This window comes from Peromyscus leucopus, chromosome 5, assembly GCF_004664715.2.
Source record: "Peromyscus leucopus breed LL Stock chromosome 5, UCI_PerLeu_2.1, whole genome shotgun sequence".
Lineage (NCBI taxonomy): Eukaryota > Metazoa > Chordata > Mammalia > Rodentia > Cricetidae > Peromyscus > Peromyscus leucopus.
Genome location: NC_051067.1, coordinates 40,351,571 through 40,365,548, shown reverse-complemented (window position 1 = coordinate 40,365,548; position 13,978 = coordinate 40,351,571). Strand labels below are relative to the sequence as shown.

General features: G+C 42.3%; 1 protein-coding gene across 1 annotated transcript; it reads right to left on the bottom strand.

The window, feature by feature from the left end:
* Positions 1–12,673: 12,673 nt before the first annotated feature.
* Positions 12,674–13,576, bottom strand: LOC114702033 (putative vomeronasal receptor-like protein 4). The gene has a single exon (XM_028882272.1). It carries the CDS (start codon positions 13,574–13,576, stop codon positions 12,674–12,676), a length of 903 nt encoding a protein of 300 aa, XP_028738105.1.
* Between the last annotated feature and the right edge of the window lie 402 nt (positions 13,577–13,978).

Sequence of the window (13,978 nt, the reverse complement as noted above, 5' to 3'; positions counted from 1 at the left end):
CCCAGGAAGTAATGTATACACAGTATCTCAAGAATGTGACTTTGGCAGCTGAAATGCCCATTTTCCAAAGAATGCAGCCAAGCACCATCACCTTTTATATATGCTATAGGATTGCTGTTTGCCTGGTGAGAGGGATGGGCCTCAGTCTGTACCAGCCTGCACTTCAATTCACATCTTACACTAAAAGATCATTGCTTAATTTCTGATCATTATAATAGTGTATGTGTGCTAATAAAATAAGAGGACAGAGACAGGACCGGTGGCGGCGGAGACAAGCAGACACAGGTAGGCCCAGGGCGGCAGCCCGCAGAGGTAGACGGGCCCAGCGATGGGCTGCAGAAGTAGATGGGCCCGGCAGCAGCAGCTGACAGGGACATTCAGCCCTGGCGGAAGCCGGCAGAGACATACAGGCCCAGTGGCAGCCCACAGAGGTAGATGGGCCACTTGGCAGAGACAAGCAGACACAGGTAGGTCCGTGGCGGTGGCCTGCAGAGGTAGACGGGCCTGGCGGCAGCTGGCAAAAATATACAGGCCTGGCAGTGGCCCGCAGAGGCAAACAGACCCAATGGCAGCTGACAGGGACATACAGGCCCAGCGGCAGACCGCAGAGGTAGACAGGCCCGGCAATGGAGATGCAGCGTGGAACAGGGACGCCTCCAACCCCAACACCCAGGGAAGAAGCTATCTCCGTGGGACAGAACCAGAACGAATCTGAACACTCCGTCTGAGGACAACCCAGGGCCCAGCTGCTGATGCTGCGAAACCCAACAACTTGGAGGTGTTGGTGAGACTACCCCGCTCAGCTGAAACCCATCTGGGAGAGGATTCAGATACCTACAGTTGGAAGTCTGAAGAAACAAGATCAGCTGAGGAGTTGACGAATGAACAAAATGTGACCTGGGAACACAGAAGAAGGTGCTGCCCAGCCACCAAACTAGATCACCAGAATCATAAGTATATACTTCACCGACTGAGATCAGCTGCCCCTAAAGAAATAGCCCAATAGCACCAAGACTAAAAATTAGAACAAGAGAGGCACTCTCAGACACAGACACCACCTGCACCACACAGAGGAAGAGATGAGTAGACGCCAGTGCAAAAATACAGGCAACAACATAAAGACCTATATGGCAACATCAGAACTTAGTGATTCTACACCTGCAAGACCTGAACATAACAAGACAGAAGAAACAGAAGAAATCAACCCTAAAAATGACTTTAAGAAGATGATAGAGGCCCTTAAAGAAGAAATAAAACATTCCCTCAAAGAGGAAATAAAAACTTTCCTTAAAGAGGAAATGAAAAACTCCCTTAAAGTGGAAATAAAAAATTCCCTTAAAGAAATGGAAGAAAAAACGAACAAAAAATGGGATGAAATCAAAGAAAGCCAAGAAAAAGCAATTAAACAGATGAAAGAAACATTCCAAGATCTGATAAATGAATTTGAGACAATAAAGAGGGAATGCTGAGGGAATGCTGGAAATAGAAATCCTGACTAAACGAACAGGAACTACAGAAACAAGTATAACCAACCGATTGCAAGAGATGGAACAGAGAATCTCTGACACTGAAGACACAATAGAGAAAATGGATTCATCAGTCAAAGAAAACACTAAAGACAAAAAAGTCGTAACACAAAACGTCCAAGAAATTTGGGACACCATGAAAAGACCAATACTAAGAATAATAGGGATAAAGGAAGGAGAAGAATACCAAATCGAAGGCACAGAAAATATATTCAACAAAATCATAGAAGAAAACTTTCCTAACCTAAAGAAAGAAATACCTATGAAGATACAAGAAGCTTACAGAACACCCAATAGGCTGGATCCAAAAAAAAAAGTCCCCTCGCCACATAATAATCAAAACAATAAACACACAGAACAAAGAAAAAATATTAAGAGCCGCAAAGGAAAAAGACCAAGTAACATATAAAGGCAAACCCATCAGAATAACACCAGACTACTCAATAGAGACTATGAAAGCTAGAAGATCATGGACAAATCTCATGCAGACACTAAGAGACCACGGATGCCAACCCAGACTATTATACCCAGCAAAACTCTCAATCACCATAGGTGGAGTAAACAAAATATTCCAGGATAAAACCAGATTTAATCAATACCTGTCCACAAACCCAGCCCTACAGAAAGCACTAGAAGGGAAAATCCAACCCAAAGAAGCTAAACACATCCATGAAAAATCAAGCAATAGATAATCCCACACCAACATACACCACAGAAGGACAACACAACACAACCACAAAAAAAACAGGAATTAACAATCACTGGTCATTAACATCCATCAATATCAATGGTCTCAACTCACCTATAAAAAGACAGGCTAACAGAATGATTAAGAAAACAGGACCCATCCATCTGCTGCATACAAGAAACACACCTTAACTTCAAAGACAGACACTACCTCCGAGTAAAGGGATGGGAAAAGGCTTTCCAAGCAAATGGACCTAAGAAACAAGTTGGTGTAGCTATCCTAATATCTAATAAAATGGACTTCAAACTAAAATCAATCAAAAGAGATCAGGATGGACATTACATATTTATCATGGGAAAAATCCACCAAGATGAAGTCTCGATTCTAAACATTTATGCTCCAAATACAAAAGCACCCACATTCATAAAAGAAACACTACTAAAGTTTAAAATGCACATCAAACCCCACACATTAGTAGTGGGAGATTTTAACACACCACTCTCACCAAAAGACAGATCTACCAGACTGAAACTTAACAAAGAAATAAAGGACCTAAAAGATGTTATGACTCAAATGGACCTAATAGATATCTACAGAACATTCCATCCTAACACAAAAGAATATACCTTCTTCTCAGCACCCCATGGAACCTTCTCAAAAATTGACCACATGCTTGGACACAAAACAAATCTCAACAGATACAAAAAAAATGGAATAACCTCCTGTATCTTATCAGACTACCATGCCTTAAAGTTAGACCTCAACAACAACAAAAATTATAGAAAACCCACAAACTCATGGAAACTGAATAATGCCCACCTGAAACATCAAGGAAGAAATAAAGAAAAAAATTAAAGATTTCCTAGAATTCAATTAAAATGAAAGTACAACATACCCAAACTTATGGGACACTATGAAAGCAGTGCTAAGAGGAAAATTCATAGCTCTAAATGCACACATAAAGAAGATGGAGCAATCCCATACCAATGAATTAACAGCACAACTGAAAGCTCTAGAACAAAAAGAAACAAACTCATCCAGGAGAAATAGATGCCAGGAAATAATCAAATTGAGGGCTGAAATCAACGAAGTAGAAAACAAGAGAACTATACAAAAAAATCAATGAAACAAAGTGTTGGTTCTTTGAAAAAATCAACAAGATAGACAAACCCCTAGCCAAATTAACCAAAAGGCAAAGAGAGAGCACCCAAATTAACAAAATCAGAAATGAAAAGGGAGACATAACAACAGACAACGAGGAAATCCAGAGAATCATCATATCATACTTCCAAAACCTGTACTCCACAAAAATGGAAGACCAGGAAGAAATGGACAATTTTCTGGATAAATACCACATACCAAAATCAAATCAAGACCAGATAAACCAATTAAATAGACCAATAACCCCTAAAGAAATAGAAACAGTCATCAAAAGTCTCCCAACCAAAAAAAGCCCAGGACCAGATGGTTTCAGTGCAGAATTCTACCAGACTTTCAAAGAAGAACTAATACCAATCCTCTTCAAAGTGTTCGACACAATAGAAACAGAAGGAACACTACCACTCTTTTTATGAGGCTACAATTACCCTGATACCCAAACCACACAAAGATGCAACAAAGAAAGAGAACTATAGACCAATTTCCCTCATGAACATTGATGCAAACATACTCAACAAAATATTGGCAAACAGAATCCAAGAATACATCAAAACAATCATCCATCACGACCAAGCAGGATTCATCCCAGGGATGCAAGGATGGTTCAACATATGAAAATCAGTCAATGTAATACACCATATAAACAAACTGAAAGAAAAAAACCACATGATCATCTCCTTAGATGCTGAAAAAGCCTTTGACAAAATCCAACACCCCTTCATGATAAAGGTCTTAGAAAGATCAGGAATACAAGGAACATTTCTAAACATAATAAAAGCAATTTATAGCAAACCAACAGCAAACATCAAATTAAATGGAGAGAAACTCAAAGCGATATCACTAAATTCAGGAAGAAGACAAGGCTGTCCACTCTCCCCATATTTATTCAATATAGTACTAGAAGTTCTAGCGAGAGCAATAAGACAACAAAAGGAGATCAAAGGGATACAAATTGGCAAGGAAGAAGTCAAACTTTCACTATTTGCAGACGATATGATAGTATACATAAGTGACCCCAAAAACTCTACCAGGGAACTCCTACAGCTGATAAACTCCTTCAGTAAAGTGGCAGGATACAAGATCAACTCAAAAAAATCAGTAGCCCTCCTATACACAAATGATACACAAAAGGGCTGAGAAAGAAGTCAGAGAAACATCACCCTTTACAATAGCCACAAATAATATAAAATACCTTGGGATATCACCAACTAAACAAGTGAAGGACCTTTTTGATAAGAACTTTAAATCTCTAAAGAAAGAAATTGAAGAAGATATCAGAAAATGGAAGGATCTCCCATGCTCATGGATAGGTAGGAGTAACATAGTAAAAACGGCAATCTTACCAAAAGCAATCTACAGATTCAATGCAATCCCCATCAAAATCCCAACACAATTCTTCACAGACTTGGAAAGAAAAATACTCAACTTCATATGGAAAAACAAAAGACCCAGTATAGCTAAAAGAATCCTATACGATAAAGCAACCTTTGGAGGCATCACCATCCCTGACCTCAAACTCTACTATAGAGCTATAGTAATAAAAACAGCTTGGTACTGGTATAAAAACTGACATACAGACCAATGGAATTGAATTGAAGACCCTGACATTAATCCATGCACATATGAACACCTGGTTTTTGACAAAGGAGCCAAAATATACAATGGAAAAAAGAAAGTATCTTCAACAAATGGTGCTGGCATAATTGGATGTCAATATGTAAAAGATTACAAATAGATCCATATCTGTCACCATGCACAAAATTCAAGTCCAAGTGGATCAAAGACCTGAACATAAATCCAGTTACACTAAACTTAATAGAAAAGAAAGTAGGAAGCACTCTTGAACGCATTGGCACCGGAGACCATTTCCTAAATAAAACACCAACAGCACAGACCCTGAGCACAACAATTAATAAATGGGACATCTCTAAACTGAGAAGCTTTTGCAGGGAAAAAGACACAGTCAATAAGACAAAAAGACAGCCAACAGATTGGGAAAAGATCTTCACCAACCCCACATCTGACAGAGGATTGATCTCCACAGTATATAAAGAACTCAAGAAACTAGACATCAAAATACTGAACAGTCCAACTAAAAAATGGGCTAAAGAGCTAAACAGAGAATTCACAAAACAAGAACTACAAATGGCTGAAAGACATTTAAAGAAATGCTCAACATCCTTAATCATCAGAGAAATGCAAATCAAAACGACTCTGAGATACCACCTTACATCTGTCATGATGGCTATGATCAAAAACACCAATGACAGCCAATGTTGGAGAGGATGTGGAGCAAAGGGAACACTCCTCCACTGTTGGTGGGAATGTAAACTTGTACAACCACTGTGGAAATCAGTATGGCGGTTTCTCAGAAAATTAGGAATCGAACTACCTCAAGACCCAGCCATCCCACTCTTGGGCATATACCCAAGGAATGCTGATTCATACCATAAAGATACATGCTCAGCTATGTTCATAGCAGCACTATTTGTAATAGCCAGAACCTGGAAACAACCCAGATGCCCATCAACGGAAGAATGGATGGAAAAAATGTGGTACATACACACAATGGAGTACTACTCAGCAGAGAAAAACAATGAAAGCATGAAATTTGCAGGCAAATGGATGGAACTAGAAAAAAATCATCCTGAGTGAGGTAACCCAAACCAGAAAGACAGGCATGGCATGTACTCACTCATAAGTGGATTCTAGATATAAAATAAAGAACAATAAGACCACAACCCTTAGAACCATAGAGGCTATATATATATAGCATGGAGGCCCCTAGGATGACTGTGGCTTATTAATAAATTTCGGTTCTACTCAATTATTGAAAAAAAATAGCCAAATGAATGGAAACACATGAACTGTGAACCAAAGGCTGAGGGGCCCCCAGCTGGATCAGGCCCTCTGAATAGGTGAGACAATTGATTGGCTTGATCAGTTTGGGAGGCAACTAGGCAGTGGGCCCGAGTCCTGTGCTCATTGCATGAGTTGGCTGTTTGAAACCTAGAGCTTGTGCAGGAACACTTGGCTCAGTCTGGGAGGAAGGAACTGGACCTGCCTGGACTGAGTCTATCAGGTTGATCTTAGTCCTCGGGGGAGGATTTGCCCTGGAGGAGGTGGGAATGGGGGGTAGGCTGGGGGTAAGGGGAGGGGGTGGGAGGGGGGAGAATAGGGGAACCCGTGACTGATATGTAGAACTGAATGGTATTATAAAATAAAAAAAAAATAAAAAATAAAAAAATAAGAGGACAGTATTACATAAAATACAACATCCTTAATTCTAATACTCTATCAACTCTAAATTGTGGTGGCATTGTGTTCCCCAAAATATTGTACACCCTAATAAACTTATCTGGGGTCAGAGACAGAACAGCCACTAGATACAAAGTCTAGAAAATGGTGGCACTCACACCTTTAATCCTAGCATTCCAGAGGTAGAAATCCCTCTGGATCTCTGGAGTTCAAGGCCACATAGGAAACAGCCAGGCATGGTGACTCACGCCTTTAATCCCAAGAAGTGAGCCTTTAAACCCAGGGAGTGATGGCAAAAGGCAGAAAGATATATAAGGTGTGAGGACCAGAAACTAGAAGTATTTGGCTGGTTAAGCTTTCAGGCTTCTAGCAGCAGTTCAGCTGAGATTCATTCTGGATGAGGACTCAGAGGCTTCTAGTCTGAGGAAACAGGACCAGCTGAAGAACTGGTGAGGTGAAGTGGCTGTGGCCTGTTCTGTCTCTCTGATCTTCCAGCGTTCACCCCAATAATTGGCCTCAGGTTTGTTTTTATTGATAAGAACTTTTAAGATTTATGCTACACTAAATCTTAGGACAAAATGGATTTTATTTTAAACTAGCTCCATTACAACATAATCAGCCTCACATGAAGACACAAGAAATATGACTGGCAAAATGTTGACGATTATAAAACTTACTATCTGCATTGTTTCTAGCTTTGAGGTTTTGAAGTAACTACCCACTGCAAAAAAGAAGCTTCCATGACTAAACCTATGGCAACACTGACTTGGGTATAGTCAAGTATTTACAGTGGGATCTGACAGGCCCATCATGTCTAGTTAGCAAAGTAACAGCTGCAGCCTCCCCACTAGGGCTGTGGACACCCCACCCCACCACAGGCTTTAGACCAGCTCTGTTGTATCAGATGTGAAGTCCCTTCGTTTATGGGGTTTCAGATCCAGCCAGAGAGCATCTGGTTGTTTCCCTGTCAGTCATGCCTTTATCGCAACAGTTGGGCATGTCCTGTGTGTCACCTTGGTAGTTCAGCATGCTTGGTCCCCAGAGAAGGACAAATGGTGCTGGGGAAACTGGGAACACACAGGTAGAAGATGTATACTAGATCTGTACATGTTATCCTCCAACGAATCAGCTCCAAAGACCTTAATGTGAGATAGCGAATTAAGAAATTACTTGAGGAAATAAAAAAAAAATATATAAAAAACAAAACACAAACAACTTTAAGATATAGACAAACACATTCTCAGTGTGGCTCCAGTTGCTCAGTAAAGTAGCAAATGATTGACAGGAGGGACCCCACAAAGTTCAAAACTTCGGTAGCTCAATGAAAATATTTACTGCGGTAAAGAGACAACCTACAGAATGGAGGCACTCTTTCTGAGCTATGCGCCTGACTGTTGCATCTGTTTAGAGCGAGCACTCCTTAGAGAGCGCTGAAAGTCTCTGCTGCCAGCCCTAGATCTGCTTTTCCTGAGCTGCTCATCAGGTTTTCCATGGAAGCCTGAGTCCTGCTTGCCGGAAGTGTCTTCAGCTGTGAGGCACTCGCTCCTGGGTCTCCTCTGCCTTGGTGTCCAGGCCCTCCCAGGAACACACTGCGCTGGGCACTGGGGGAGGCCTGAGCCACTGCTGCGGTCTGTCTGATAGGGGGGATGTCTGTTGTGCAACTCGGCTTGGTGACATCACTGTCCATGTCTATCATCCTGGGGAGGAGCTGTCTTCAGAGAGGTCTTGGATTCACACATCACAACCTTACCTCTCTTCTTCTTGTTTTCCTCTTTCCCTTTTGGCTCCATCCAAAGGACCTACTTGAAGATTCACATATGCTTGTCACCCGCGGTCACCTGCTGGTTCCCTTTGTGCACCTTTCTGGTGGCTGTCATGGCTTTCTTGACATCATCCTCTCTGGCCAAGATCCAGGTCTGGATTGAAACCAACTACCTGACCAATGTGTGTGGGGTGGTGGGCTGGGAAACACACCTGATGGGCCTGTCTTTGCTTTGGGGCCATGGCCCTTCTGTGTTACCATGCTACGAGGTCTTCAGTGTGTCTGGATTTATCTTAGTTCATTTATTCTTACTTTTTTTTTTTTTTTTTTTTTTTTTTTTTTTTTTTTTTTTTTTTTTTTTTTTGCAATTTTCAAGCAAGTAATGGCAAAGCACCACCATCTGAAATTATTATACGACAGGGAGTTCGCTTCTTTCACTGGTGTCCTCCATATCGTCCCACAAGCTGATCCCATATAGAGGATATTTCCTTGTAACAGGGTGGCGTTTAATATTAACAAACCCTACCTGGAGAGCTTGCTCAGTGGTCAAAGTGCTTGGCTTCCAAGTGTGAGTTCCAATTCATTTAAATGCCTGGTGGGGTGGCAGCCTGCCTGTAATTCCAGTCTCAGAAGCCAGGGACAGACTAGACCTAGAGGAAGCTGGGTAGTGAGATTAATTATTTTGGTGAGCTCTGTGCTTGCCTAAAAGACCCTGACTCAGTAAAATGGGAAATGGAGGATGATTCCTGACACCAACCTCAGCCTCATGCATACAGGTGAGCACAAATGTGCATGTGTACAACTTCACACACACCTGTGCCCATCCACTTGTAAGCATGGACACACATTCCAAACATGCACAAACACACACATGAAAAATGGAAACTGCAAAGAATTTCACAAGGCCACTGCTTCTTTAAGGAAATTCGGAAACAAACTGACAAAGCAAATGGCCTTCTTTTGGTTTGGCCTAACCAGGTACCTGTAGCTGGAGGGCCCATGGTATATATAAATAATCCATGAAGGCAGCAAGGGCTAGATTTTTTCTATCTGAGGGGAAAAATAAGGAAACACACAGGCTTTCTGATGGTAACTTTCTTTTACTTCATCTTGAAAAAAATCCTCTCTGAAAAATCTCTCTTGCTCTCTCTCTCTTGCCTACTCATGTTCTTTCTTCAACTCCTTCTATATACCCACCCAACACACAGACACACGCACAGACACACACACACACACACACACACACACACACACACACACACACACATACACTCACTCCTCCTTCTCTTTCTCATAGTCAAATTCTGGACAATTATATGTTACATTTTTAGGGGCCGACCCATTCTCATGATAGGTCACATAGTTTTTCTCAGGGCAGAAGGTCATGCTGACCGGCCAATGAGTAACACTTGGCCAACCAGGTGACCTGAGTGGTTAGCGTTCCCAGACAGAGAATGACACTGAAATTCAGGACTTAACAATAAGAGTACTTGCCTCAACCTTGAGTGGTTGGGTACCTGCGGAAAGAGAATTACTGCACAGGGTTAGAGCTACCAAAGGTGCTTCAGTTCTGACCTCGATTTAGTGATAAACACCTGGAACACGTAGGTTTGTGAATTCTCTGCAGGGGCAATTAGTCTGTTTTGAATTTGTTCTGAAATCTAAAATTAACTGTCTTTGTGACTGAGAATTCTGTTGCTTTCCTGTGTCAGTTATAAAAAACTATGCTAATATTATTTCTAATCATCAGAATTATGCAACTTATACAAAAATCTTCCTCCTGAACGTCCAAAGTTATAGTGTGTGCCCAAAGATGGAATATTTTCTTGAGATAAACACACAAGCAGTAGGGAAACAGCCAAATGGTAATTCCTTGGGTATATCAATATTCTGAAGTTCAGAGGAGGGGACACGTCTCTCTCTAAAGTATCCGATCTCCTTACACCGCTTCCCCTGTTGTTCTCATGCTCATGGCTCCTGGGAGAGCCTGTGACAAGGAGGAAGTGCTGGGTAAGTTCCCTTACTTGATAACTACTGAAGCTAACTGGGGGCACAAACGTGGGCAACCATTAGCTGTTCTTTATCTAAAGAGACCTCCTGCAGAGCAGGGGACTACTGTTTCCACTGTAATGGACACTGGGAATTCCCTAGGAGAATTTTCAAGGGTTTTCACTATACCCACCAAATAACAGTCCAGAGTAAGTGGATAAGTGATTTCAGCGTTTCCAAGGGAATCATCACACACTGTGTATCAAAGGTACATTTCTTGAAGGTTAGTTATATATCACCTTTACTTTTAAAGATGTAAGAGAAAATGTAGACAATATACAGATCTGGATAGAAACGCTAGGTTAGGAACAGATCTGTCATTCTGTTCACACTGTCCACTCATAAGAAAGACTCACACAAACTGTAAATAAAATTGCTGTAGAGAAACAGTCCTCCTCCCTAGCCATGCATCTACTTCATAATACTCTGAAAGTGGCTTTTAACCTAGGTAGACCTTAGTAAAACCCTAGTTTATCTTTAAAAGAGCAGTATTTTACAGACCCACGCCCTGGGCTTTCGCTTGCTGTGCTCTGGAGAGTTTCAACTTTTGGGCCCGGGAGAGACCAGGAGGACTGAGCTTCCTTCCTGCCAGGTGCTTGTTTGATACTGAGCTGCAGGGAGTTGGTTTGGCTCCACTTCTTCGGGAACTGTGGAGGTGTTTCCGTTTCTCTTCCTGCAGGAACTGCAGTGAGCTGATGGACAGCTTTGGCGACCAGCCTCGTTGCCCTCTGGGCCGTGAACACACTGCACTGTTCGAATCTTCCAGGGGAAGTCCACAGCACAGGATTCTGGAGGGCACAGGGTCGGGGTGCTTTCTGGACCCTCCACTTCCTCTTTGGCCAGAGGCTGTGGAGTTCTCACAACCACCAGTATCCTTCTGCTTGGCAAGGCTGTGCCTCCTGACCTCCACCAAGCAGATCTCCAGTGCGTCCTCAGTTCCCTGGTCTCCTAGTCCACAGCTCAGCTGCATATGTTCCTCTGCGTCTGTGCAGCATAGGGCGCAAAGGAGCCTGGGATTCCAGGCAAAGTGGTTTAGCCAACCCCAGATGTGCAGTTTAAATCATTGTGAGTGACAGGGAGCGAGAGGTGGAAACCCCAGTGTTACTAACAATCTGTTAGTGAGACATTTACACATCAGTGTGCCAGTGAGGCTCTGGCCTGGAGCGTGGTCTACGGACCCGCGATGGCATCGTTTGATAGAACCCGGTGGCCAAGCCTCCCGTGGTGATTATTTAAGAACTAACATGATGAGAATTGTCCTGCGTTGACATCACGAGTTTCCTAACCATTCTGGAACCTGACAAGGTCAAACAACTGGTGAGCAAACCTGCAGGACTGTGATGAAATCTCCTGTCTCCCTGTCCTCCTCACTGCTGTACAAACTACCCCAGAAAAGGTCCCCTCCTCCTGGGCTCCTACACTGTCTTGCTCTCTTCCTCTTCTTTGAAGGGGAAAACTGTTGATTTCTGACAGTGTTGCCTCCAGCATTTTCCCCAATGCTAATGAGAAGCTACAAGTCACAGGATAGGGATGGTTAATGGAAAGATAGTAACAATCTACTTTCCACCTGCCTAGAAACCCTAAACTTCTCTTAAGTCGCTTAGTACTAGTTGTCTTAGTTAGGGTTTCTATTGCTGTGAAGAGACACCATGACCAGGGCAACTCTTATAAAGGAAAACATTTAATTGGGGTGGCTTACAGTTTCAGAGGTTTAGTTCATTATCATCATGGTGGGAATTGGTGGTGCTCAGGCAGACATGGTGCTGGAGAAGGAGCTGAGAGTTCTGTATCTTTATCCACAGGCAGTAGAAAATAGAAGGTGTCTGTGTCCACACACTGTGTAGCTTGAGCAAAGGAGGCCTTAAAGCCTGGCCCCACAGTGACATACTTCCTCTAAGGCCACACCTCCTAATAGTGCCACTCCCTATGAGCTTATGAAAGCCAATTACATTCAAGCTACCATAGTAGACTTATTTTTAAAAGTAAATTATTATAATGCTTAACTGATTTAATGTTTGGATATATTAGCATACCAAGGCAAATAGTGGTATGATGGCAAGTGCTTGTAATGCCCAGGAAGGTACTAGGTCAGGGCCTGGACTATAAAGATGCTTCCAGGACAGCTTACAATACATAGCAAAGCTATGTGCTCACCATGTGCCCTCCAAAATTAAGGCAAATAAATAACACTGTGTATCTTGAGCTCATAGAGAAATGTAATCCTAGTGTTTCTCAGTGTGAACACAAGGCTTTAGCAACAGGAACAGCTCTGCTCATCAGGACAAAGGGGCTGAGAACAGCATAACCAAGTACTAGACATGTTTTAATATTTAGTATGATGGAGTCATGAGTCACCATGTAACCTATGTAAAAGGAGAAAATGAAGTCTGCCCAATAAAAGACAAGGAAACAGGCCATGAGAATGAGAATGCTCTGTGCAGCTTTGATCTCTGGACTGAAACTATTTACAGGCCTGCAGCTATGGAGGTAGAGGACTTGCTTGTGATGTTTATACAGGTAAAAAGAAATGTGTCCACTGCTCCAGCCCATGAGACTCTGAAAGATGAGGTCACGAACAGCCATGAGTGAGAGGAAAAGCCACTTGACTGTGTCCCTGGATGGAAGCATATAGCAATATCCAATATACCCTACAACTCTAGATCTGTTCAAGCTGCCGCCTGCTGTCATATAGTACAACAAGTTGGAACTTGTGAGGCCATTAAAGATCCAAAAGAGTAAGACATAGGTAAGAATTTGCCATGAGGTCTGTGGTTTGAGCTTTCTCCAAATGGTGGTCCTGGGACTGATGGTGAGAGCCTGGACCATGCTGAGGAGACAGGTGGTGCAGATGGAGAGGCCCCGGGCCGTCCTTGCCAGATAAACCACAGCTTTACAGCCAGTATCTCCAAGGAAGTTTCTGAAATAAAACACTGTGGCTATGTCTCTGACCCCTGTGGTGCAAATAATGATCATATTAGAAAATGCCAAGTGGATGAGAATGAGGTCCACAGGCTTTTTCTCAGTGCCCAAGGCAGACGTGTACACCTGTCTCACAAACATTAGGATATTTCCCACAATTCCAGGACCAATAAGACAAAGGAAGATTATTGTCTGGATAATGTTACTCCACTTCATCTTCTGACTTCATGCACAGCGCTAGGGAAAATCATGTGAGAAACATGTCAGATCTTCTCTGCTTATTCCAACGAAAAGAATGGTTTCAAGTATGTAAGCACATGCTGTTCTTTTCTTAATGATGCCTGGTCATATTCTTGGTCTTTAGGTTTCTTTTTTTTTTGTTTGTTTGTTTATTTGTTTTTGGTTTATATTTTTTCCATTCCCATGGAAATGATATAGCTACAATAAGGGTATAAATCCTACCTTTCATGATGATCCTCGTTCCCTCAATTTCATGTGACCATGCTCTTCCTAGAACAAAGCTAAAAGCATGGCATCACTTTGTCAGTTTTCCAAACAACACAGTCCTGATTATTAGCCTGACAGGCCTCTTCCTTTTCCCTCCTCACACCCAGTGTG